The sequence below is a fragment of the Bos javanicus genome, chromosome 29 (assembly GCF_032452875.1).
Source record: "Bos javanicus breed banteng chromosome 29, ARS-OSU_banteng_1.0, whole genome shotgun sequence".
Lineage (NCBI taxonomy): Eukaryota > Metazoa > Chordata > Mammalia > Artiodactyla > Bovidae > Bos > Bos javanicus.
This window is the reverse complement of record NC_083896.1, coordinates 17963099-17990231: the sequence shown is the minus strand read 5'-3', so window position 1 is coordinate 17990231 and position 27133 is coordinate 17963099. Positions and strand designations below refer to the sequence as shown.

At 45.5% G+C, this 27133-nt stretch overlaps 1 protein-coding gene across 2 annotated transcripts in view; it reads right to left on the bottom strand.

The window, feature by feature from the left end:
- GAB2 (GRB2 associated binding protein 2) overlaps positions 1–27133 on the bottom strand; it is a 183638-nt gene that overhangs the window by 10038 nt on the left and 146467 nt on the right. For both annotated transcript variants that reach the window (XM_061407675.1, XM_061407676.1), the window contains exons 3-5: positions 16252–16495; positions 1489–2081; positions 366–460 (exon numbers count right to left, since the gene is read on the bottom strand). In XM_061407675.1, the coding sequence (XP_061263659.1) occupies positions 366–460; positions 1489–2081; positions 16252–16495 (932 nt within the window). The remainder of the gene's footprint in view (positions 1–365; positions 461–1488; positions 2082–16251; positions 16496–27133) is intronic.

The following is a 27133-nucleotide window of genomic DNA, read 5'->3' as shown; positions in this document are numbered from 1 at the left end:
TGCTGCTCTGACACCATCCTTCTGTCGCTGTGCCCGACTCTGAGCGCCACCCCTGCCTGGGGTCTCATCCCCCGGTGGGACATTACGGTTAGGGTGCTGCACATCCCAGCACCTGCGTCCCCTGCATTCTAGACCCTCCCTGCTCACCCTGGGTGATGAGCCTTCTTGTCTAGGGCACCTAAGTACACACATTTCTTCCAGACCAGGATACGTGCATCTTTCCAAACACTCAATCCAGGAGTTCTCAACGAGGAAGCAAGGCAGGCTCCTAAGAGGTAAACACCCAGGCTGTGGTTTCAGTTCTGTGGGCCTGAGCCTTGATCCACCTGAGCTGCCTTAAGGACCCCTGATTAAACCCCACTCACCAGGAAAGCGCTGACTGCATCGCTCATGGACTCAGCAGACCGGCCGGCACTGTCTCCACCACGCTGCGGGTAGTCGTAGGACTCGCAGGAGGAAGCTACAGCAGAGAAGAGAAGACCCCTGAGAACTCAGAGTTTGTCCCTGTGCTGACACTTTCCCACACCCTCCCCAGTGTTGCTCAGGATCGTAACTGCTACTCCAGGAGATACCGCTCTCAATTCCTAAGACAAGGTATTGCTTCTACCACATCACCCCTCAACTCACAAATTCCTCCTGGGCTTCTGGGCATAGCTCCAGGGTTGTTCAGTCGCTAAGTATTGTCCAACTCTTTGCAACTCTGTGGACTGTAGCCCACCAGGCTCCTCGGTCCGTGGGATTTCCCAGGCAAGAAGAGTGGAGTGGGTTGCCATTTCCTTCCCCAGGGGATCCTCCCGACCCAGGTATCAAACCCATGTCTCCTGCATTGGCAGGTGGATTCTTTAATGGTGAGCCACCAAGGAAGCCCAGCTACAGGGTTATTACCAAGAGGTAAAATGAAAGAGATTAATATTATTCTACTTTTTCATCAAACGGAGGAGGTTACATGCAGAGTTGGAATACTCTCAGTGGGAAATGAGCAACAGTAGAATTTAAATACCTCAAATAGACATTCAGACTTTAACCAGAATTGCAAATGTGGCTTAGAAAATATTTTGTAAATCTAATTTTAATAGTCTGTTGGTCCACAAAGGTTTGGCTCCAGTTTGGACTAGTCTTCTAAATTTATTTTTGAAATCTTTCATTTGATTTATAAATGAGTAAAAGACTATGATCTGGACCTCTAAACCCCTAATACGTTGTAATGTGGTTAACCAGGAATGTTGTTTCCTTAGTGGAACAGTAACTTCTCTCAGGCAGGATCTGCTAAACTCTTGCTGCTGTGGTGTTCACTAATAGCCTCCAGGGTTGGGGGCCCAGCTAGGAAAGGTCTGGGGTGAGAAGATGCCTAAAGCTGTGAGCATCGCTGACCTAGGTGGGCCTTAAGCCCCTGTGGCCTGGATGACCGAGAACTCGTACAATGCTGAGTGCCTTGTGCCCCTTCCCTTCCTCCCACCCGCTCTGGGTGCAGCCAGGGCTCACACTGACCTCGGTGAAGCCGGCTGTTGTCCATGGCTGGGAGGGTGTTACGCCTGGGGATGGTGGCGGCGGCAGAGACCGATCTGCTGCCTTCCCCGGTGGGAGGTCTCTGCTGAGGGCTGCCCCATCGAGGTGTGTCTGCCTGACTCGGCTTGGGGGGCCGGGGCGGGGGAGCTATGGCCGAGTCCCCAGGCGTGGCCACTGCCATGGCGTTGTGGTTCTTGTCCAGCGTGAACGTCCTAGGGATCTGGTAGGCCGAGAGTGGGGTGGTTGGAACGTCCACGTTGTCCACCAGGAGGTCCCCAAACTCCCGGCACAGGGTGCTGCTGGGCGTCTTGAAGGTATACACATCCTCGTTGTCTGTCTCGGAGCCGGTGAGGCTGCCCTTGGTGTGGCCGTGGGCGGCCAGGCTCCTGGGGAGGTCGTAGGCACTGTCTCTGAACTCTGTGTTGTGCCGGCTTGGCTTCGGGAGGCTGTAGAAGCCGTGGACTTGACCACCGACCCCGTTGACACAGTGCCCGTTGCCCTGGGCAAGTTTCTGCACAGCTGTGTCGCTCCTCATGAGGAACGAGGCCCTGGAGCCCTGAGAGAAGCTGGCACTCCTAGGAGACAGAAAGAGGGGGGCGCGGGGGTTAGAGGAGGCTGGCCGGAGTGTCCACACCCCGCTGCAGCGACGTGGTGGGGAACAAACACAAGCTGAGGAGGCTGGAGGCCTGAGGCTTATCTGGACACAGTATATCTCCTCTTGGAGTTTCAGTAAATGCATCTGCAAGAATGAGGATTAAAATCATAACTTTGCAGCTTGTTTAAAACTGGACAAGGCGCATCTGGTAAGTATGTGTTCAGTGTCAGCCTTTGTCCCGTCCCCTACCCCCTCATGTTCACCGCTTTAAGTGGCACAAAATACACGCATGTGTATACAAAGGCTGTGAGACAGTGGGAAGAACCCTTAAGTTGGTATCAGAAAACAGCAAACAAGTCATTTTATCCGAGTCTCAGTCTCCCCACTGTAGAACAAGTCAGCTGACATGTTCTAGGTTAAACAGAAGTATTCAAATGTAAGCTATAGATTTATTTTCCATCATGTTCACTGAGAGGCATTCGGAGGGGAAAATCTCTCTCCAGAAGACTAAAATACTATAGGAAAAATGTTTTCCAGTTTAGGAACTATACTCAGGAGAGGAAAGGTCTTGATTATTACTTTTTAAAATTCAGGTTTTGGGAAAACAAGGCAAGATTAAAAACTAAATGATCTGGGGGTGAAGGGTTTGTGTGAGTTCCATCCCCACCACTAATACACGCTGTGGGCTTCCCCAAGGAGGGACCTGGGTGTCTTACACACTGCAGGCTTCCCCAAGGTGGGACCCGGGGGGTCTTACAGGCTGTGGGCATCCCCAAGGCGGGACCTGGGGGGTCTCCAGGGTCTTTTCAGGTCCATCTGGTTCTGAAAAGCCATGACCCCTTGGCTGTACTAGCATGGCTTCCAAACTACATTCTGTGTTCTGTGTAGGTCCCTCCAGAAATGAGAAGATGACATTCTGAGCAAGCAGAGATTCATGTCTGCTTTTCTCTCTCTCATAGGATGACTCTTCATAGGATTCCATTTGGGGAAAATGAATCAGAATTCTAGAATAATCCTGTACAGTGGTGATTCCCAGCTTTTGGGAGGCTATATGCCTCTTTAAGGATCTGATAAAAATCTCTTCTGGCACTTCTCACCAGAATAAGGCAAATCTCACACACATACAGATTTGCAAGCTATCAGAGGGATGGGCAGCCCTTAACCCACTGAGGCCAATCCATGGAAGCCCCGCCTTATACAAGCTCTCTCAGCTCATGGGGAGCTTGTTATTTATGGATGTAGCCACCAGATGGTGATAGATATTAAGGCCCATCAGCTTAGAAAGCGGAAGGGAAACAGGTGTCTAGGCCAGGCTCTCTTTGTTAGTTAACTTGCATCTGTGATGGCTGGGACTGACATTTCAGACCCCACACCGTTCACGACCCTCGTCCCTGGGCCTCCATATTCTCTTCCTTTCTGTTCCATTTCACACACGTAAGCAAGCCAGCATCCCTGGCCTAGAGCACTGAACATCCAGCCTTCAGATCCTGGAGGGCCTGGGTCTGAGGCCGGGGAGCCAATGGTAGACATCAGGGGCTCACATCTGTCTTTGATGCCTTTCATTGTGTCTTTTGGAGCTTCCAACTCTGGCGGATGTTCCCATCTGGATCTGTCCATTGAAACAAACCTTTCCTGACATCTCACTTTCCATCTGGGCCAGGCCCAATGGATACAGAGAAGCCTCCTGCCCTGGCGGAGGGGGCACTGTGGTAGAGGAGGTGACAAGCCTGCAAGCCTTACAGTCAGGCCTGTGAATATGCAGCTGTTGACATATTTAGAGCAACCCTCCCCGGCGGTGGTGGTGGTGCAGAGTGTCAGGGAGGCTTCTTCAGCGATGTCACTCTGGACTGACTGGCAACTGGCCAGGCAAAAGCAAGAGAAGGGAAAAGGTGTTCCCATAGAGGCAGAGAAGTAGAATGCCATCTGGCAAGTTCAAGAACCACAAGCTGTTCAGGCTAGAGCAGGAGCCTTGGGAGGTGGGGTTGAGGGATGACAGTGGAGGGCCAGGCCTGGGCTGAGGAGAACAGGAGTCCTTGAGAGTCTAAGGTGGTGAGGGGTGTGGAGAGCATCTCAGGGAGCCTGCAGTGGCCTTCATTATCTCTCTGCTGACTCTCCGGTTTGGGGAAAGGCACCAAGCCACTCAAGCCAAAGCCCAGGAAGAACCTTTCTCATTTCTCACTCCATAAGCACATCAGGTCCTACTGACTTCACCCCAGTTCAGGTCCTCCTGATTTTCTTCTGCATTAACAAAAGGGCTAGTAACGAGACTCCGTAATCATCTGCCCGGCTCTCTGGTCCTCTTTTCATCCCACTCACGCTTCCTTTCCTAACTTCCCAGCTTAACAATTCTCAATGCCGTCTCAGTGTCTTTAGGGTGATGGCATGTCCCAGCTCCACCTCACCCGCCCAACCTCTTCTCCCCAGCCGCCCTCCCCAGGCTGGGATCTACGCAGTTGGCTCTCCAGGGTTCCCAGAAGACCCCAGGCAACCAGGCCTCTGTGCCGTGTTCGCTGTCTCTGGAAGGCCCCTCTCTCCCATCTGGCAGCTCAAACTCAGCTCCAGTGGCACCTCTTTTGAAGTAGGTTCTTGCATTCCCCACCTCCCAGCACAATCGCTTGCTCACTCTCTTCTTGGAGCAGGTAGGAACTGTTACCTGTGTCACATACCAGTTGCTTATTTCCTCCACCAGGTTGATTTCCTTGAGGAAAGAAACAGTGTTTTATTCATTTTCTTCTCATCAGCACCCAGATTAGTGCATGTCATATAGTGAATAGTGAATATGTGTTTGCTGAATGAACAAGCAAATAAACTTATAAACAGACACACAGGTAAAGAAAAGCCTTGGTGCTGCCATCCACTTTCCCCGAGCTTGGCCTGAACCCTCAGGAGCAGCAGATGGAAACTCTTTTCTCTTCAGAACACGAGAGCTCCTGTCCCAGCCTCCTGCTGCCCTGGTGTCTCCTCTCCAGTTACCGAACTGCTCACTCATCCCTGAGCTCCCGGCCTGGGCTGGCATTATCTACATTTCTCTGGAATGTTTCCTTGATGCATCACGATCTTACAAAGCGCCAAAGAAGCCTTTCTGCTCCACAGAAGGGTTTCAGTCCCTCAGACTTTCCTCGTCACTTCACTCACTCTTCCTGCTTTGTTCCCACAGCACTCCATGTCCCCCGCACACACTCACCTCAGCCGTGTCTTGTGTGACAGTTATTTGAGTCTTGGTCCTTCTACCTGACCCTGTGTTCCCAGAAGGCAGGGCACCAAATCCCATCCCCAGGCACAGCCCCTGGCATGTGGTAGACGACACCCATGCCTGCTGAGGGGACTGGTCATCACTGCAAGAATCGGGTCAAAGGAGCTGAGCAAGGGAAACAAGCTTGCCCAAAGATATGCACTTTGGCAGCAGAGCCGGGGCCAGCTCCCAGACCCCTGGACTCCCTGCTCCTAACCCACACGGCTGTAGTGTGATCACTCCAGACAAGAGTCAAGAGCAGGCATTCTGAGCACTCAGGAGTCCTTGGCTTTCTACCACCTTCCCGGAAACCTTCACTGAGGCCGGTATCACCCTGATGTGCCGAGGTGCTTTCTGGGACAGATACCCAGAAGCAGTAGATTTGTACAAGGGTTTCTCTTCTGGGCTCTGGGCTGACAGAGACCTCATAAACTGAGCACCGTACTGTCCCAGGTGGGCTTCCCTGCTGGGTCAGGGATAAAGAACCTGTCTGCCAATGCAGGAGACATGAGTTTGATCCCTCAGTTGGGAAGATTCCCCTGGAATAGGAAATGGCAACCTGCTCCAGTATTCTTGCCTGGAGAATTCTTGCCTCTATCCACGGGGGTGGATAGAGGAACCTGGAGGGCTACAGTCCATGGGGTCACAAAGAGTTGGACATGTCTTAGCGACTAAAGAACAACTGTGCCAGGGCCATCATGTGTGATGTTGCTTTTAATCTTCCTGATGGTTTTGGGAGACAGGTATTACCCTCGTGCATCAGAAGAGAAACACAGTAAATGGCAGAGATGGTGCAAGAAGATATTCAATCACAAGTGTATAGGGGAGCTCCCTGGGGACAGAGGGAAGTTTGCCAGAAAATATTCCCCCATGCCAGCAGCTTCCCTTTCCATTGCTGGCCCCCCGCTGCTCTAGAGGCTGCTGGTGGGTGGGGCTATCCTGCCACCTCGGTCTGAAATCAACTCCAAACTTCTCTCTCGGCTTTTAGAAACGCTTTCTTAGTTTTTCCCAGCCACTTTATTTTGCACTTTTTTTATTTTTTTAACACATTGTCACACATCATGGAACATACAATTTCACTCTTTTCCACTCTGTGAGATACCAAGTACGATAACAATGAAAGGCCCGGTTTGATTTTCTTTTACAACTTCTTCTTGTTCAGTCGGTAAGTTGGTTAAGTCAGGTCTAACTCTTTGTGATCCCGTGGACTACAGCATGCCAGGCTTCTCTGTCCACTATCTCTTGGAGTTTGCTCAAGTTCATGTCCACTGAGTTGGTAATGACTGTGTTCCCATTTAAGGAAATCTTGTAAACACTTGTAAGTAAATTAGCCACCATTTTAGGGTTCTGGCCCTGTCGCTGGCAATCTTGAAAGGTCATTTGGACCATCATTCTGCATCTGACTCATTCCAAAGGGATCCTTCCAGTGAGGGAAGAAAGCTCAGAAAATTCTGTCTCACAATCTCTAAGAGGTGACATGGTCTTTGTATCTCAAACTTTTCTGGCTGCAATATTGAGCTTGCCTTCTCTCTGCAGTGACAGAGAAAAGCTGTGTATGTGAAACTAACTGAAAGTAAAAGCTGTATCTTCTGCCTTTGGTTAATCACAGCCACGAACAATCAGTCACCGGTTAAATTCTCCGTCGACATTTCTGGTTTTACTTTTTACCCACCATCTTTCTGTAGAAGACTGCTACAGGGTCCGTGATGCTTCCATTTTGGAATTTCATCCCTTGAAATTTTGCTTCCCTCAACTCTTACCAGAATTATGGCTTTCCAGGACGTGTGACTTACCACATCACGTCACTTGTTGCCAGTTTAACAGCCTTAAGACAGAGGTCGGTTAAGACTCGCTAGAATCTAGAATGAGGTCCCGAGTGCGTGTGTGTGTTCGTGTGCTAAATCAGTTCAGTTGTGTCCAACTCTGTGACCCTGTTAACTGCAGTCCGCCAGGCTCCTCTGTCCAAGGGATTCTCCAGGTGAGAATACTGGAATGGGTTGCCACGCCCTCCTTCAGGGGATCTTCCCAACCCAGGGGTCGAACCCAGGTCTCCCGCATTGCAGGCGGATTCTTTGTTGTCTGAGCTACCAGGGAAGCCCGAGGTCCCAAATACTAGAGGATAAAAATAAATCTAGTGAAACTAAATTGTTTCCAAAAACAAAAATGATTCTGCTTGCTTTGACAGCATCAGTTCAAAACTCCTTCCACTGGCAACAGTTACTGTTTTGAATGATTACTTATTTTAGCTCAGTGGAAGAGCTGGATTTTTAGAACTGAAGTCATTTTAACCAGAATACATATTATCCAGTACTTAAAGAAACATTAGTGGCTAGTAGTGTAGTAAGAGTAATAAAAAATTCATGGTTTTATCTCTAGGATGCTTAATTTCTTGTAGCTGTATATCAGGATCCCTCATAAATATAAAAGGGATAGAGAGAAGGCTAGTATTATTAGCCTCAGTAAATATGATTTCAGTAATCAATCAGGCATATTTACATCTGTGCTAGGCAGAGATGAATGAGCTAATTCTCTCTCAAAATCCCTACTCAAAAGTAATCCTGTGAGATTACTTTGGAGATCAAAAGAGGTAACTACTGTTAAAGTGCTTTGTAAACTGTTTGTTTCCAGAATGAAGTATATAATGAAGCTGTGCATGACTAAAGCCCATCCACACACTTGCCAACGCTTGGCATTGCTAGTTTTTTTTTTTACTGAAGTCATTCTAGTGGAGATTAAGCAAAACCTCACTGAGGTTTTAATTTGCATTTCTCTGATGCTTCAGCATGTTTTCATGTGCTTATTATTGGCCATTCTTATATCTTTTTTGTGAAGTGTCTCTTCACATCTTTTGCCCATGCAAAAAAATTTGCTTGCTTGTCTTCTTCTTGAGTTGTAATAGTTCTTTATGTATTCTAGAAATTAGTTCTCTGTCAGATATATGCTTTGAGTATTTTCTAGTATTTGTTGAGTAGTATTTGCTTTTTGTTGTTGTTGTTTTACTTTTTTGTCTGCACTGCACAGCATGCAGGATCTTAGTTCCCGGACCAGGGATCATACCATGTCCACTGTAATGTAGGGCAGATTCTTAACCACTGGGCCACCAGGAAAGTTCACCATTGTATTTTCCTAATGGGATCTTTTACAGAGCAAAAGTTTTAATTTTGATAAAGACTATCAGTTTTTTCTTTTATGATTCCTGCTTTTTAAATCCCATTTAAAAATCTTTTCTTACCCCAAGATCACAGAGATATTTTCTTCTGTAAGTTTCAAAGTATTAGACTTTACATTCAGGTCTCTGATACTTTTTAGCTTTTAAGTAGTGTGATAGAAAGTAAAGGTTTTTAAAAATTCCTATATAGGTATCTATTTGTTGAAAAAACTTTCATTTCCCTATTGGCACCTTAGTAAAAAACAAACAAACAAACAAAAAATATATATATACACACACACATACATATATTCATTCTAGCCCCTCCAGATTCACTAATCTGTTCTAGTGATTCATATGTTTAGCCGGTCATTAATACACCTATCATGATTAACCTTAGTTTGACAGAAGGTCTTAAAATCAGGTAGTATAAGTCCTCTAACTTTGTGCTGTTTTTTCTTTTTTTAAAAATCACTTTGGTTATTCACATTTTCACATAAATTTTAGAACTAGTTTATCAATTTCTGTGAGAAAGCTTGCTGGGATTTTTATTTGGACTGCACTGAATCTATAGATTAATTTGGGAAGAATTACCATTTTAATAATATTAAGTCTTCCAATTCATAACTATAGTATATTACCCTCCTCCATATTTAGGTTTTTAACTTCCCTCAGCAATGTTAGTGATTTCAGTGAAGAGGTCTTGCATGTCTTTTGCTAAATTTATTCCTAAGCAGTCCACTTCTTTTGGCATCATTATATAGATTTTTAAAGTTCATTTTTTCATTTTTTTTGTTGCTAGTAAAAGTTATTTTTGTATAGTAATCTTTTCTCCTGTGAATTTGCTAAATTCACTTATTAATTCTAGTACTTATTTTCTATATTCTTTAGGATTTTTAATACAAACAAGCATGTTACCTACAAACAGAGACTGTTACACCTTCTTTTCTGGTATTTGTGCCTTTTATATATTTTTGTTCCCTTATTGAACTCACTAGGATCTCTAGTACAACTGTGAATAGAACAAGGCAGAGCAGGTATTGTCTCCTTGTCCCCAGTATTAGGGGAATATATTTACTATTTTTCCACTAGGTGTGATACTAGCTGTAGGCTGTCCTTAGAAGTAGTTTGAGATATTTCTCCTCTATTTACAGTTAGCTAAGAAATATTTTTTATAAAGATGTATTCAGATCAGATCAGATCAGTCACTCAGTCGTGTCTGACTCTTTGCGACCCCATGAATCGCAGCACGCCAGGCCTCCCTGTCCATTACCAACCCCTGGAGTTCACTGAGACTCACATCCATCGAGTCAGTGATGCCATCCAGCCATCTCATCCTCTGTCGTCCCCTTCTCCTCCTGCCCCCAATCCCTCCCAGCATCAGGGTCTTTTCCAATGAATCAACTCTTCGCATGAGGTGGCCAAAGTATTGGAGTTTCAGCTTTAGCATCATTCCTTCCAAAGAAATCCCAGGGCTGATCTCCGTCAGAATGGACTGGTTGGATCTCCTTGCAGTCCAAGGGACTCTCAAGAGTCTTCTCCAACACCACAGTTCAAAAGCATCAATTCTTCGGCGCTCAGCCTTCTTCACAGTCCAACTCTAACATCCATACATGACAACAGGAAAAACCATAGCCTTGACTAGACGGACCTTTGTTGGCAAAGTAATGTCTCTGCTTTTGAATATGCTATCTAGGTTGTATTATGTTTTGTCAAATCTTTCTTAGCATCTACTGAGGCATATACATGCAATGAAATATTTCAGTTCAGTTCAGTCGCTCAGTCGTGTCCGACTCTTGCGACCCCATGAATCACAGCATGCCAGGCCTCCCTGTCCATCACCAACTCCTGGAGTTCACTCAGACTCACGTCCATCGAGTCAGTGATGCCATCCAGCCATCTCATCCTCTGTCGTCCCCTTCTCCTCTTACCCCCAATCCCTCCCAGCATCAGAGTCTTTTCCAATGAGTCAACTCATGAGGTGGCCAAAGTACTGGAGTTTCAGCTTTAGCATCATTCCTTCCAAAGAACACCCAGGGCTGATCTCCTTCACAATGGACTGGTTGGATCTCCTTGCAGTCCAAGGGACTCTCAAGAGTCTTCTCCAACACCACAGTTCAAAAGCATCAATTCTTCAGTGTTCAGCTTTCTTCACAGTCCAACTCTCACACCCATACATGACCACTGGAAAAACCATAGCCTTGACTAGACGGACCTTTGTTGGCAAAGTAATGTCTCTGCTTTTCAATATGCTATCTACGTTGGTCATAACTTTTCTTCCAAGGAGTAAGCGTCTTTTAATTTCATGGCTGCAGTCACCATCTGCAGTGATTTTGGAGCCCCCCAAAATAAAGTGTGACACTGTTTCCCCATCTATTTCCCATGAAGTGATGGAACCAGATGCCATGATCTTCATTTTCTGAATGCTGAGCTTTAACTTTTTCACTCTCCTCTTTCATCTTCATCAAGAGGCTTTTTAGTTCCTCTTCATTTTCTGCCATAAGGGTGGTGTCATCTGCATATCTGAGGTTATTGATATTTCTCCTGGCAATCTTGATTCCAGCTTGTGCTTCTTCCAGCCCAGCATTTCTCATGATGTGCTCTGCATAGAAGTTAAATAAGCAGGGTGACAATATACGGCCTTGACGTACTCCTTTTCCTATTTGGAACCAGTCTGTTCTTCCATGTCCAGTTCTAACTGTTGCTAATGAAATATTTACTTAGCCTTAAAAAGGAAGAAAATCCTGACACTGGCTACTATATAGATGAATTTTGAGGGCTTTATGCTAAATGAAAAAATCCAGTCACAAAAAACACTGTAAGAGTAGCCTAATTCATACAGATAAAAAGTAGAATGGAGGTTGTTAGAGGCTGGGGGGAGGTGAAATGAGACGTTAAGGGTATAGCGTTTAAATTTTGAGAGATGAGAAGAGTTCTAAAGATTGGTTGCATGAGTGTGAAAGTACTTAACACTACTGAACTGTACACTTAAAAATGGTTAAGATAGTACGTTTTCTATTATGCATATTTTAACACAATTTTTTTAAAGGAGAAAAAAAATCAGAGGAAGAAAGATACAATTACATCCAGGAGAATAAGAATATAAAGAACAATTGACCTCTCATCAAAAACAAAGAAAGTCAAGAAGACCATAGGATGGCATCCTTTAGAATGCTGAAATAAAGCCATTTTTACACTCAGCAAAAATGTCTCTCAAAAATAAAGGTGATACAGTATGGCACAGGGAACTATACTCAATATTCTGTGATAAACCATAAGAGAAATATGAAAAAGAATGTGTATTATACTTGTGTATAACTGAACCACTGCTGTAGAGCAGAAATAACACCACACTGTACATCAATTGTATACTTCAATAAAATGAATATAATCAAAGGTGAAATAAAGGTATTTTCAGATAAGTGAAAGTTGGGAAAACTGGTCACCAGGGGAATCACATGGCCATGACTGGTAAAGGAGGCTCTTCACGCGAGTTTCCTGGCAGTCCAGTGTAAGGACTTGGCACGTTCACTGCCATGGGCCTAGGGTCAATCCCTGGTCAGGGAATGATCCCCACAAACCACGCAGAGTGGCCAAAATGAAATAAAGTTAAAAAAAAAAAAAAAAGGAACTTCAGGTTGAAGAGAAATGAAACCATGTAAAAACACCACTAGATAATGTTTAATATTTGTTTTCAACATTCATACATATTTTAAAGAATTTAGAAGGGGAAAAAAAACACTTTATAATTTTGAAGATATTTACTATTTCTGCTTGTCTTTCTTCATTCCTGCTTATAGTTTTCTTCTGGTAAGACCTTGGCTTCAGCCTTATTATTTCTTTAAATTAAATCTCCTAGAAATTCTTTTACTTCTTTTTCATCTGAGAATGTCTTTGTTTTCATTCCTGAAGGAATACTTTTACAGAATTCAGACCTCTGGGTTGATAAGGGTTTCTACTCCTTTTCATTAATTTCAAGTGTGTTTTCTTTTCTCATATGGAATATCATTATAATGTGGACTTTTAAATCTGTGTGTAGAAGCTCCAACACTGGTAATAATGAGATTGGTCTCTGTGCTCGCCCTTGAGAATTAGTTATAGTTTGCTCATTTTCTGTATGCCCAGAAATTTTGGATTATATTCTGAATGTTATGTAGACTGCGTTCTTTTATCATCCTCTGGAAAATGCTGATGTGTTTGTTTTTGCAGGCAATCAACATGGTTAGGTTTAGCCTTTTAAGTTCTGTTTCTCCTTTTGTGTGTAGTAGTAAAAATCTCAGTTTAGTTCACAAAGCTCTTGTTATGCTGGTTTGAGTCTACCTCACACATGGGTTCCCTGGTGGGTCAAACAGTGAAGAGTCTGCCTGCAGTGTGGGAGACCTGGGTTCGATGCCTTGGGTTGGGAAAGATTCCCGGGAGAAGAAAATGGCAAACAACTCCAGTATTCTTGCCTGGAGAATTCCACGGACCCTACAATCCATGGGGTCGCAAAGTCGGACACGACTGAACATCTCACTGTCTGCACGGCTCCACGCCCATCCCACAGCCTCCCATCAAGGTGAGCCTGAGACTTGTGTGGTTTTCATATCCAGAATTAGGAACTCCCTTCTCTAGCTCTCTCCACTCTGGGATACTCCACTCTTCCCCAGCCCCCGAAGGGCTCCTTTTCTGGTTCCTCTAAGCAGAAAGATGAGATTTCTATAGAGTTTCAGCAGCCTGCCCCACTGGGCTGCTTTGGGAGGGGGTCCATACTCAGGACAAATCCACCAGAGACAGAAAATTCACTCTGCGTAGTTGCATCTCCAAATTTTGCTCTGCTACATAATCTGCTTCCTTTCATTTACAGAGTCTTTGGGTAATTATATTTTGCCTGGAGTTTTTAGTTGTAATTAGTGGGAGGGATAATCTGTAGTGGCTTCTGCCACCACAGAGAAACTGAAACTTACACGTTCTTTTTCAAAGTTTCTTTTTCCTAAATTTCACCATCTCTTTACTCATTATCCGTTTTCCCTCCCTGCCACAGATTAAAGCAATCAACACAACTATTCTAAAGTCTTTGTATGCTAACTCCAAAAGCTGAGCTTATTTTGCTTCTATGACCTGAGTTCTCTTGACTACAGGTCAACTTTACAGTGTCTTCAAATGTCCAGCAATTTCTCACTATCTTCCGAACACTTGGGATGCTACGTATGGGAATTTCATTCAAAAGAAAAGTCATGTAAATTGAATCTTGTTCAGTGTGGGTCCCTTTTTTTAAAATAAATTTGTCCTGCCTTTTGATTGCTTCAGTGCCTTCAGTTGTTTAAAGTGTTTTGTCTGGAGTTTATAATTGTTATAGTATGTTTGCTATCATGCACACTACTCTACTACCACCAGAAACTATATATCCCGCTGAAGAAAGCTTCCTTCCCACCCTCCATTCCTGCTTGGAATCCTACAAACACTGAGTTTACTATTTTTTAAAATCTCCCTGAGATCCTACTCATCAACCTCTTGCTCCCTCACCCACACAAGTCAAAACAAAGACCCAGAGGAAAGCACGACTTGATCAAGGCCCCACAGTCAAGTTGCTTCCCCAGATGTAGGTAAGTTCTGTTTCATTCATGAACATCCACAGGCTATGGAGATAACATATTTCTGTAACAGATTTGTTCAAATATTTATCATGCAACGATACGTGCTCTGAGTCCTGTCCCAAAGGACAGTAACGCATTAATATAAAAATGGAAGGGTGACCTGCAGTCTGTGCTAGCATCATTTACAGTTTTGCAGAATACCAGGATCTCAGGACCCACCGCAGGCCCACCGAATCAGACGCAGCATTTCAACAAGATGCTTGGGTATTTCGTGTGCCGTTCCTGTTTGAGAGACACTAATATAAAGTGCTCTGTCTTTCACTAAAACTATGACTGTACAGCCTCTCATTCCTTACTCCCCTGTGATCCTATGTGTAGCGGAAGGGGTGGGGGCCTGGGAGAGCATCTGGCAGTATGTCCCGAGGACCTCCTACCTCATGGGTACCTCAGGAATGTTTTGCCATTTTATGTTCATTAATTATGCTCATGAGTTAATTATTCTCACTCTGCAGAGAAGGAAACTGAAGGTCAAGAAGGCTAAATAAATGGCCCCCAAGGTCACAAAGTGGCCAAACCTGAATCTGAAACCATAACTGACTGAACTGAAGAGCCTGTGAAATACTTTGCATTCTACCAGTGTCCCTGGTCTGTGGTTCAGAAGAATTAGGTGCTAACTAGTTCAGGGACCTTGGCTAATTCATTCTACCCATGTAGAACTCAGCCCCTCATGCGTACACTGATGGAGGTCGCCTGAATTAGCGAAAGTTCACAAATGAATCGTGCTGCTTGAGGAAAATGAGTTTTTGAGGCAGATTTCAAACTGAGTATTGGGAGTGTATGAAAATGACTCAGAAAACCAGAATCACAGAATAGCACGGTGTAGAGAAAAGAGTACACGACCAGAAAGGAGAAGCCTGGGTTCTAGTCCGACCTCTGTCATTCAGAAGTTGTGAGTCTCAGTTTCTTCATCCGTGAAACAGAGAGAAATGATCGATCCTAGCAATTTCTCAGTGTGTTTGATTGGTTTAAGTGTGATTATGCATGAAAATATTCCGTAATGTGATTTATCAATAAACCAGCTCTCTAACTGCCTTAATGCTCATAACACAAATTAGTTATTTCTCAATTAATTAATTCAGGAACATGATTTGCAATCTGCTGGCCATGGTAGAATTGGGAACCAGTTCCAGCAGAGTCCACAAGCCCTGTGCTTTTGTTTACCCTAATGATGAGACTAAAAGGTAATAAAAGTATGTACAGGCTCTATACCTGAGAGAGTTTTCGCTGTCAGAAAAACAAAAACTTACTCTAGAGCAGAGAGTTCTTGCTATGACTTTCTGTGATGATGAAAATGTTTTGTATTTGCATGACCCTGTATGGTAGCCAGTGGCCACGTGTGGCCACTGAGCACTTGAAATATGGCTGGTGCAACTGAATAACTTAATATTCAATGCAATTTAATTAAAATAATTTTCTTTTAAATTTATGCTGTTACAGACATCTTTGGCATCTATTTTCTTTCATCATCACCACAGTCACAACTGTTCTTTCTTTCACTGTGTCTGGTCTTAGCTGCATCATGGGGGACTTTTGTTGTGGCTCACGGACTCTCTAGTTGTGGCATGCAGGCTTAGTTGCTCCACGGCTTGTGGGTAGTAGTTCCCCGATCAGGGATCAAATGTGTGTCCCCTGGGCTGGCAGGCAGATTGTTATTCACTGGACCACCAGGGACATTCCTGAGTTTTATTTAATTTTAATTGATTCCAATTTAGATAGCCACATGTGGAGAGTGGCTGCCACATGGAACGCTGCAGTGGTAGCAAAACTGAGATACGGATTTACTCAACAATGTTAAGGTTTTATAGCTATATTGTTAGGGTCAACAAATGCACTGACTTTGTTTTTGATTCTGAAACTCTAGCTTCTTAACGCCTTTTTTTCCAAATTAAAGTTTTTATAGCAAGATTTTTGATAATGAAAGGATTCTTTGGAATCCAAGTATCATTATACAGCGATGTAGATGATACCCATAAAATGTGAAGGTTACCTAAACTAGAGCAATGGTGATTTTGTTTTATAATTATGTATCTGGTCACCTGGAGAGATATAATGATAGTTTACTCCCGCGCCTTCAAAATTAAGAAGCAGAGGCTGAAAAGGACCGGGCCCTGCGAGCGCTCGGCAGCGCGCCTACCGTGTGCTCTCCGCCCTGCGGCTGATGCACTGGTGCAGATAGAGGTACTCCTGAGGCGCGCTGGCGGACAGGGCGGGCTGCACGTGGTTGGACAGCGCGGGCTCGAAGGTGAACAGGGTCGGCTGGCTGGAGTGCGACGGGGCCGAGGCTTTCCGCTCTCGGAGAAGGTGCTGGCTGGAGCTGCTGAGCTCCGCTGGAGAGGAGCGCGGCCCGTGCGGGGCCGAGGAGATGTTCCGCAGGGAGTCTGTGAACAGAGAGCAAGAGCTGTGTGAGGGGACGGGGAAGGGAAGGCGGCCCTCTCCGGACCGGGCGGGCGGAGGACGAGGGGCTGTGAGGGGCAGAGGCGACGCCCCGCAGCGGCAGCGTCCTCAGCGCCTGCCCGCCCGCTGCCCTCCCTTACTGCCCCCTCCCGGCTCAGGACCTCCGCGCTGCCCCCGGGGTCGCCCGGAGGCCACTGTCGCCCGGTCACCACCTGCCCCGCTCCGGGAGGCGAGGCTGCTCAGGGTCCAGGCCCTCGGCGAGGCCAGCCTCGGGCAAGGGAACGCCACTGCCTCCCCTCTCTCTGGGGGCTCCTGGGGCATCGCCTCCCTCAAAGCTACGCTGGCTTTATTAAATGAAGCTCTGCTTCCCGAAGGCTCAGGCAGCAAGGGGCCTGGACCATGTCACCGCACTACCTGGTAAAGTACACGGAACGGAACCACCAGTCCCTTCAGACCGTCCGGGCCCCTCCAGCTTGCCCTTCCACGTCCTCCCAGGACGATGCTGCCGGGCTCCTGTACTCTGTCTGTGGGTCTTTTTTTTCTTTTTCTACTTAACTCTTATCTTAAACTCTCGCTGTTGTGTTAGAAAGGAAGCGAGGTACTAAAGACAGATAATAGTTTTAGAGTGCTACACCCCAAGCCAAGGGCATTATTCATTTGGCTGGCTCTCTAAGCTTAGTCCAAATGCCTTAGCACAACATACAAGGCCTTTCACAGTCTGACCCATTTCCTGCTTTCCTCCTCCCATACCCCAGGCATATGGAAGCTTCATCAGTCCGTGGACACACCAGCCCCTTTTATGATTCTTTGCTTTGGTTTGTGCTCTTCCTTCCGCCTGGATTTTACTTCTTTAGCATCCACAGGCAGACTTTTAAGACCCTACACGGATATCATATTCTCCCTGAAACGTTCCTGGACTTGGTCATTGTTTTGGGTGTGAACAGCACGTGGCCCACGCTTCATTATACCCACTGTCACCCTGCTTCCTTGCCTGGCCCATGGGTGTCTAAGAGCAGTGACTGCTGACGTTACCTCTTCAGTGCCAACATTTATCTAATAAAGCCCAGGTACACAGAACAAGTTCTGAGTCTGTCTTTGCAGAATAAGCAAAAAATAAAAAAATGTATTCGGCATACAGTAACTCCACCAGCAAAACTTTTTGTTCAAAAGAAAGGTTAGATGTCATTTCTGGCAGTGTGATGGCCAGTGGGGCTGATGTTTTAGTGGTGATGATGGGGGCTTTCTAGGGCTAGTGAACATTTCAGAGGGGACTTAGTTCTCTTTCTACCCTTTGTTATCTGACCTGTTTTAGCACCCTTCTCATGGCCCTGGGCGGGATCACCAGCTCTACAGCATTAATGACTCTCCAGTCTTTTCTGATGCTGGAGAGGTCAACTAATGCCAGCATGTAGCAGGAAACGCCATGGGCCTCTGGGGAAAAACTGTTCCATCGACAGCTCTGTCGACCTCCAAAGTGAATGCCCATTACAGGTCTTGTGAACTGGATGTCTGTTAACAGAATCGATGGCTATGTTACTCCATTAGATGTGCGAGATGAGCTCTCCAATGGCAGAGGGTTGACACCCGGGAGAGAGGAAGGCCCAGCACCAGGGGAGGTGCCAGGGCAGCCTCTTGGGGGGCATCCTGCACTCTCCGTGGTCTCTGGACCCCCTCTCCCCCGGCCAGCCCATCCAGGGGGCTTTCCTCAGTGCTCTGCGCACACCCTCCTGTGACCTCACTCTCCCTCTGGAGACTCTCTGGGGTATCCTGTCCATTCTCACAGCTTCAGCTATGTGATGACAACTCACAGATCTTAATCTCTGGCTTGGTTCTGTCTCCTGAGCTTTCTGTCCTATAACTGCTCCCCCGTCCCTTCCTCCCCGCCAGCCCCCCAATCTGCCGAGCACCACCATTCAGCTGTCCCACAAGCAGGTCAAGCTCAACAATCTCAATGGAACTCCTCCTGCATCCTGTGTCTCAGTGACGCACACCAACACCGCCATCCGGTCAGTTCTCCGAGACAGAAGCCCAGGCGTTATCTATCACCCTTCCCTGTTTCTCAATGACCACCTCCTGTCTTTGTGCCTCTGCCCTGCTTAAAATGCATCAGTGGGTCCCTGTGATCCTCAGGAGGACTTACAGAGGTCTCTCTTTTTAAAACCACTTCCTGTTTATTTCTTCAACTGTGCTTCTCACTTGAACTTTCCTGTGTTTCAAACAGAATTTCAGGAGAATACCAACCTCTTCTGCATCACTGCATACATTAGGCGATGAACTCAGTGACGGCAGAGGTACTGTCTCTTTTGTAAGTTTTATTCCTAGAAGGAAGCCCCGTCTATGACACAGGTCCACAATCGTGTGTTGACTGAATGTCTGAAGTACACAGCATAATAAGTCAGACCCCCTCAATACCACCCATGACTCCTCATCACCTTCAGAATAAAGACCAGGTTCCTCAAACTGACAAGAATAGCCGTGTTGTGACAACCAACTTATCCTGCCTTCTCACCCAATTCCTTTTTCACGCCCCCTGTGTTGAATGCTTGTGGGTCAAGCATTCAAAGGAAGACTGACCCAGCCTCAGTGCCACCAGCTCAGGCTGGGGATGCAAATGTGACCCGGTCTGTTTAGTCACAGAGGAGGAGAAATCATTTCACCCTGGTCTCAGTTTCCTTGTTTACAAATCTCCAGAGGGTGGCTGTAAGGATGAAACGCAGAAAGGGCCAGAGAAATGCTGCCAGTTGTAGTACTCAAGATGTGTTCCAGTCTCCTCTGTCATCTGTGGTGCCTAGAACAGTCCCAGAACACAGTGGGTATTCATTACATATGTGTTGAATGAATACAATAATTTTCTCTGGCACAAAAATCCATACATGCTTGTTTCTTGTGGTCAAAATCAAAGAGGTTTTCGAGGTCTGGTAATAAGATGGAGTAGGTGTTAGGATGAGTTGGGCCCAGAGACACTTGGAATTTCACTCTTCTGACATAAAACCATGTCTATGAAACCAGTTAGCTCCATAATGGTCTACAGCCCCAGGAAAGTTCTTCCCAAGCTGTTTTGGTATGAAACCTTGCCAAAAATCCTACCTCAGCTTGCAACTTTAAAAGACTTCTATCTGAATTCATGTGATTACTCCTTCGTGTCTTTATGGGTTGAACAGTGTCCCCTCCAAAACTCAAGGAACCTCAGAACGTGACATTTGAAAATAGGGTCTTTGCAGATATAATGAATTAAAATGAAGTTACATGGGATTAGTGTGGGCCTTACTCCAGTGACGGGAGTCCTTATAAGAAAACAGAGATAGAGACACACAGGGAGAACACAATGGGATGACAGAGGCAGAAGCTGGATAAATAAAAGGTGGGATATTCATACAAGGGAATATTATTCAGTCATATAAATGAATGAAATACTAATAACTTGCCACAGTATGGTTGGATCCCCAAAACACTGTGCTAAGTGAAAGAAACTAGTGACCAGAGACTATGGATCACATGACTTTGTTTATGTAAAACGTCTAGAATAGGAAAATTCAAAGGTAGCAAGTCAACTAGCGGTTGCCTGGGAAGGAGGTGGGCTGGTAAGCAGGAATGGAAAGTGACTGCTAATGAGAACAGTGTTTCTTTTTGAGGCTGATGAAAATTTCCTAAAATTAGACTGTGGTGATGGTTGCACAACCCTGGGAAATGCTAAAACCACTGAACTGTATACGTAAATGGGTGACTTTTATGGTATGAGAAATTGTTGCTTAGAAGCTAAGCCGTGTTCGACTCTTTGGTGACCCATGGACTGTAGCCCGCCAGGCTCCTCTGTCTGTGGAATTTCCCAGGCAAGAAATCTGGTAGGGTAGCCATCCCCTTCTCCAGGGGATCTTCCTGACTCAGGGATCGAACCTGCATCTCCTGCACTGGCAGGCAGATTCTTTACCACTGAGCCACCAAAAAGCCCAATATGGGAAATATATCTCAGTAAATTTCTAAACACACACACAGTTGACAGTTCCTCAAAAAGTTAAACACAGAATCACCACATGACCCAGCAATTCCACTTGTAGGTATGTCCTAGGAGTAAAGGAAACACACGTCCACAGAAAAACCCGTAAACAAATGTTCACAGCAGCTTTACTCATTATAGCCAAAGTGGAAACAACCCAAATGCCTATAAGGTGATGGATATATAGAGAGAATTTGGGATATCATATAACGGAATATTATTCAGCAGTAGAAGAATAAAGTACAAATACATGTTACAAAATGTGTAAACTTTGAAAGCATTGTGCTAAGTGAAAGGAAGCTAGATTCCACCGGTATGAAATGTTAGAATTGGTATATATTCAGAGACAGAAAATAGATTAGTAGTTGCTTGATGATGGGAATAGGAAGTGACTTCTAATGGGGACAAAGTTTCTTCTTGGGGTCATAAAAACGTTCCTAAATTAGACTGTGATGATGGTTGCACAATCCTGTGAATATACTAAAAACACTGACTTGTATACTTTGAGTGATATACAGTATGTGAATTAAACACACACACAGGCATAAGCCCTTTGCAAAGCGTGCAGTGTAAAATATATGCAAGAGATTAACAGTCATCCAGTTAAACTCATGTGACCTTTAGTTTTTATTTCCTCTCTGAAAACTGAACGCTCAGTAAATACCAAGCCCTTGCTAAACTCCCTTGAGAAAAAGACATTCCCTGCTTCCTACCTTCAGTTCCCTATACTTCCCTCCAACCCCACTGTAGAGGGTTTTACCCCATAATCATAGCAAGGCAGTGGGCAGCTCAGGTAAACAGAAAGCTAGAACTTATGGTTTGGGGTGAAAAGCCTCAAGCAGGTTGGAATTCCACCTCACAGTGTGTGGGCCTCGTGCATGGGACAGGAGTCAGGAGACCAGGGACCCGGCTCCAACTCTGCCTTTATGAGGTCGTGGACAGGTCTCTGAGCTCTGGCTGCTTACCTGTGAGCTTGGGAGGATAAACCCTGGGCTGCCTACCTATCTCACTGGGCTGCTGTAAAGGGCAAATGAGATAAGCTTGTGAAAACAAGTCTAAGCACTCATATAAAATGTTCGTTTAAGATTTGTTTTTATTGCCCTGGGTACCTCCTGTGGAAAGGAAAGAATGCTAAAAATAAAGGAAAACATTAGACAATATGTGGCTGGGCTGTTTTTGGTGTGTGGCTATCAGGCAGTTGTAATGATGTGTCTTGGGTCATTAGGAAGGTCAGTTACACAGCAAGAAGAAAATGGGCATTTCCAGACTTCTGGCCTGAGCTTCGATCTCCAAGTCTAGACGAAAGATAATGTCAGAAAACGCCTGAGTCAATTTGTTTTCTTTTCAACAGGGTTTTATTTTTTCCTCGTCTTCCTGGCTTCTTTTTAGGGCCCTACAAAATCACTCCCCTTCCTTTCCACAATCACTCATGGGAAGCCTGCCCAGCATAAAAACACTCCTCCCACCTTCTTGCAAAACTCTAGAACAGGAAAGCTCTGAAGGATTTCAGCAGAGGAGCCCAGCCCAGCCCAGCCCAGCCATCCACTGGCTAGTGATAACAGGAGCAGGAAAGGGGCGGTTGGCGAGAGTTTCTGGAAAAGATGACTGGCCAAATAATGACTGGTTCCCTTATCTCAATGCCCTTTTAATCTTTATCCCCCCTCCCAAACCCTCACCCCAAGCCTCGGTGGGTCTCAGAACCCATAAAATGGCAGACCAAAGCTGATGCTGGAGCCCAGGCTGGACTCAAACCCTGGCCCTGGTCACTCCTGGCTCTGGCCTTGGACGGGTTACATAAACCTCTTGGAACCTCATTTGTTCAACAGGGAGAACACATAGTTTGCAGGGCTGCTGCAAGGATTGGAGATCATTTATACAAAGTATTTAGCAGAGCACCCCACTATTCTTACTGCTCCTATTCCTAGGGTACACATGAAACCGACTGAGACCTTGACATTGGCCAAGGTACGGAATCGCTTTCCAAGTCACAATTCTACCTTGTATAGATGTTACATGTGAAAGTAATAAGAACAAAAATGTCTATATTGACTGTAACAACTACAGCTGCCATTTAGCAAGCACCTGCTATGCGTCTCTGGTCTACCCTGTGAAGTAGATATTATTTCCTCCGTTGTTTGTTTGTTTTGTTTTATGGGGGGGATGGAGAAATTGAAGTGCAGAGATGTTAATAATGAGTTCTGGGTCACAGGCCTAGAACGCAGCAGAGCCTAGATCTAAATGAGATCGCTTTGTCTTCAAAATCAATTCTTTTCAACCATGGAGAGAGAAGAATTCCTACACAATCCTTACGTGGTGAATGGTACTAGCTTTATGGGAGGCAGAGTCAAACAACAGAAGGAGGGTCAAGGCCCAGCTCTGTCAGCCTTGGCGGACTGACCTCCGGCATGCCATCTCCCCTTTCTGAGCCCTCTTTTCTCTATTTATAAAAGCAAGGACTTGGATTAGATGAGGGATTCACATCAAAGTCATCTTTGGGGAACTTAGGAGAGCTGCTCCATGTAAGATCTAACGAGTTATATTTACACAGAGATTTAGATTCAGAACCAGTGGCTTGGTTTTTAATAATCTCTGGTTCTTAATTCTGGGGCAGGGGCAGAAGTGTTAGAGCTGACTGAAAAATCAAGGGCAAAGCAAGCTCTGAAAGCCAAACGAAAGAACAAATTCTTCCCCAAATCTTTCTTGGTATCATCAAACTTCCAAATTGGAAACCATCCACATTCTTCCTGGCCCTCCTTATCATCTGTTCATGGCCAATTCAAAAGGAACGGGCGAGCAACAGAAAGAGGCTAAAGTGGGTCAGAAACGTGGGAGTCCACATTCTCAGACGACTTTGCCGCAGGGCCTTGGACAAAACTTTTAATCTCTCTGCACCTCCTCTCCCACACTGTGAAATGCCAAAGAGAACCGAACACTTTACAGGGTCCTTTGAAGGACTCAATGGGATAAAATATGAGTAAATAGTAACTATTAAATACTAAGTAAATGGTTGTTGGTTGATACTTGTTACATTATATCATTTGTTCCTAGAAGTAGAAAAGTGGTAAGATTCTGAGGGTTTCTTACTGGGAGAAGATGAGTAATGAAAGAATTTTGCAAACAACGGTGTAGGATTTTATGGGATGAGTGATCCCTGGAGAAAGCTAAATGAAAAGCAAGAATCAGATAGGCGGTGAGTTCTAAAAACAAAAGCCCTGGACTTCTCGGGTGGTCTAGTGGCTAACTCTGTGCTTCCAATGCAGGGGGCCTGGGTTCAATCTCTAGTCAGGAAACTAGATCCCACGAGCCACAAATAACAGGCTGCATGCCACAACTAAGAATTTGTGTGGCACAAGGAAAGATCCTGTATGCTGCAATCAAGACCTGGTGCAGCCAAATAAATAAGTAAATATTAAAAAAAAGGAAATAAAAACATCCTGTTGACAGGATGGCTGATGGCAAAATTGGATCAATAGATCCAGGTCATTTTAACTCACAATCACAAGCCTGAAGTAATTTAAGAAGGAATAATCCTCAAAATCCTCTCACAGACATCATCATTAAGAGAAGTTATTCTTACATTTACGGTCAAACACAATAACTCCCATAACACGGCAACTGGAAGGGATCCTGGTGTCCAGTCATTCATTTATTATCACTGCCCAGAAAGGTAAGGCTACTTGTCCAAGGACATACAACGGGTCAGATGTAAACTCTGGAATTAAAACTTAGCTCCTGTAGCCCAGGGGTCCTTCTGAAGTACCAGTAGAAAGATGTATCCATGTGAACAAAGATATATTCTCTATAATGGGGGGAGGGGGGCAGGGCGGAATCAAGTCAGGAGATCTGATGACCAAGACACTGGGTATCAGGACTGCTGTTTTGTCATGAGTTTATGTTACTCATATTTGCATGAAAAGTAAACATTTGCTGGATCAAACTACTGAAGACTAGTATAAATAATTCCCCAAGTTCAAAAATATAAGGCTCCTAATGTTTATAAAAACTATAAAGCAGAGGAAGAGAAAAGAGGACGCAGAGACAGGCAGAAACATGGGACCCTGTGAGACCTTTCAGGGGCCAGACTTCCCCATCGCCCCCTCCACCACTTCTGAGGAAGGATCTGGGAAAAAACAGCATCCCAGAGATCCAAGAGCCAAGTCCAAGGGCCCTGACCTCGATGGATATGATCTCTCAGTCTACTTTGGCAGAAATCGATCCTGCAAAGGGCCCGGGGCAAAGGCAGTGAGTGGCTGCAGCTCACGGGCATGTCAGCCAGTCTCTGGTCACACATCCTTACGTAAGGGGCATCTCAAGTCAGAGATGGGAACCTAAGGTCCACAGCAAATGCCATGCTTTCTAGGTCTCTGGTGAGAGCCAATCGTGCCTTCCTCTAAATCTTCGGCAGTGTTTCATTCTGCATTTCATGTTGGGAATTCACAAATCTCTTGTACAGAACTAGGCTGAGAGCTGTTAGGACTCAGGACCAAGACTGTTTTCTCTGACAGCGTTCAGTACAACACTGTGTGCCTACTCAATGTCCAGATCAGAACAAAGGGCTCAATAAACACATCACAGCAGCAAGTTTTGTCGGAAACGATCCTTTTTGGGTCAGAAGAAGGAATGAAGAGCTCCAGGATCCACAGGTCAGCTGCTGTTCCGGGTGAAGGAACTGGGATCACTTAGCGAGGCTGTCTGAGCTGTGCTTGCTTCTGGGTTGGGACAGCTGGTCTATATTTAGGCACGCATGCACTGTCCTGTCCATGTCAGACAGATCAGGTTACGAGCTGCATTCTCATCTTACCTGCCACGTGGACAGCACATCTCAGTTGTGACAGACCTTACATGGTTGACTATTGACTGTGTTCCCCCCTCATCCTCAAATCTCTCATTTACAGTTGGAGACACTGTGGTTCCCCCACAAAGCCAATCCATAAATGGAATGAAGCACTCTGCTGTTTACTTAGGGTCATGAGGACTGATTGTGGGAACTCTGCTAAGAGCTACAGGCCTATCAAAAAGAGTGGCCCTGGTCCTCGCTCTAGGAGTTTATACTACAGTTGGGAGAACAAGTTTATACTCAGGGCAGCACTTCTCCCTTCCCCCAAGGAACTTTGGGAACCCATTAGTATTCCCATGAGAATCAATCCATCTAGTGGGCGCCATAAGCTCACACATCAATGATGCATTTGACCTTTGTGACCTTTCCATTGAAATACTGAAACCATATCACTGTATTTTTAAACTAACCAACTCCACAAGAGGCAAGTTTCCCCTTTCTTTGACAGTGGCTTTCACTAAGAGACAACTGGCCACCAGCATGAACCATGAGTGTCAGACGTTAATAATGGGAGTTTATCAAGGATCATTAGCAGTGGCAACAATCATAAGAACAATTCCTGGAACTGCTCAAGTCTGGATGGGGAGGCTGGGATTCTAAGAGCTCCAGCTTGTCGAGGGAATTCTCAGATCCACAGCATTACTTGACCCAGAACTGTGCCTTCGGGAGAGGCAGCGTGGTTCAGGGAAAGGAATGTGGGTTCTGAAACTGGAATCTCAGCTGGTTTTGCTGTGGAACCTAGGAATGGCATCTGAATCTGTGTCCTAATGCGTAGAATTGGTACCGACAGCTCCCTGTAGGGTTGGCCCAGGGACTCCAGAGGTGCCCCAGTGCCTGTGGGTCAGTGCTCCACAAAGGAGCCCTCTCCCTCAACACTCCATCCGGGGGTCACCTGGTGTGTGAACTGCGTGTGCAGACCTTCAGGGTTTGGTTACAGAGGCAGGACTGGTCCTCTGGCCTTCCAGTGGTGGCAGAGGGCAGCAGGCAGAGAGCCTGGCAGGACTCAACTTCCCGCTGGCAGCTCTTTTTCAGCCGCGGCCTCCATCCTGGGGTCGTAACAATCGCCCAGCTTCGTATCTTGAGCTTCCCTACTCATCTCCCACTCTTGTGTCTTGATGCCTCAGCATTCCTCATTTTTTCCCACTGGGATCCAAAAGGGAGAGTTATTTTTTTTAACATCCCCAGGAGGGCCCGCACACTACGACCATATGTACATGGATCTGAGCAGGCTTGCCAAGGCATATTATTATCACACTAGAACAGGGGTTGGCAAACTAAGGACCGTCAGTCAAATCTGGTCCCCTGCCTGACTTTATAAACAAAAGTTTTACCCCTAGTCATGTACATATTGTTTATGGCTGCTTCTATGCAAAGTGGAGTCCTTGTGACAAAGAACATACAGGTGGTAAAGCCTAAATATTGACTATCTGGCCCTTCAGAGAAAGTCTGCCAGCCCCTAGACTAGTAATTCTCTGTCTGGTTTGTACAATCATGTCCTCTCTCAAAAATCTTAGTATCTAATTTAAGTTTGTCACTAAGGATACAGAAGTGGGTTGAAACTAAGACCCATGAATCCTAAACTCATGCTTTGGAATAATCAAGAGAAAGAACCACAGGAAAAGCCAGTTTGGAGAGCTCATGAATGTAATTATAAGAAATCATAATCATTCTCATTTTAGCACACCTTGGGCACAAACAACAAGCTAGCTGCTGGTCAGCATACAGAATCAGAAGGTGTAAGAGGATAACAGGACTGATTTACGCTGCCAGACTTGGGAGAGAACACCAGTT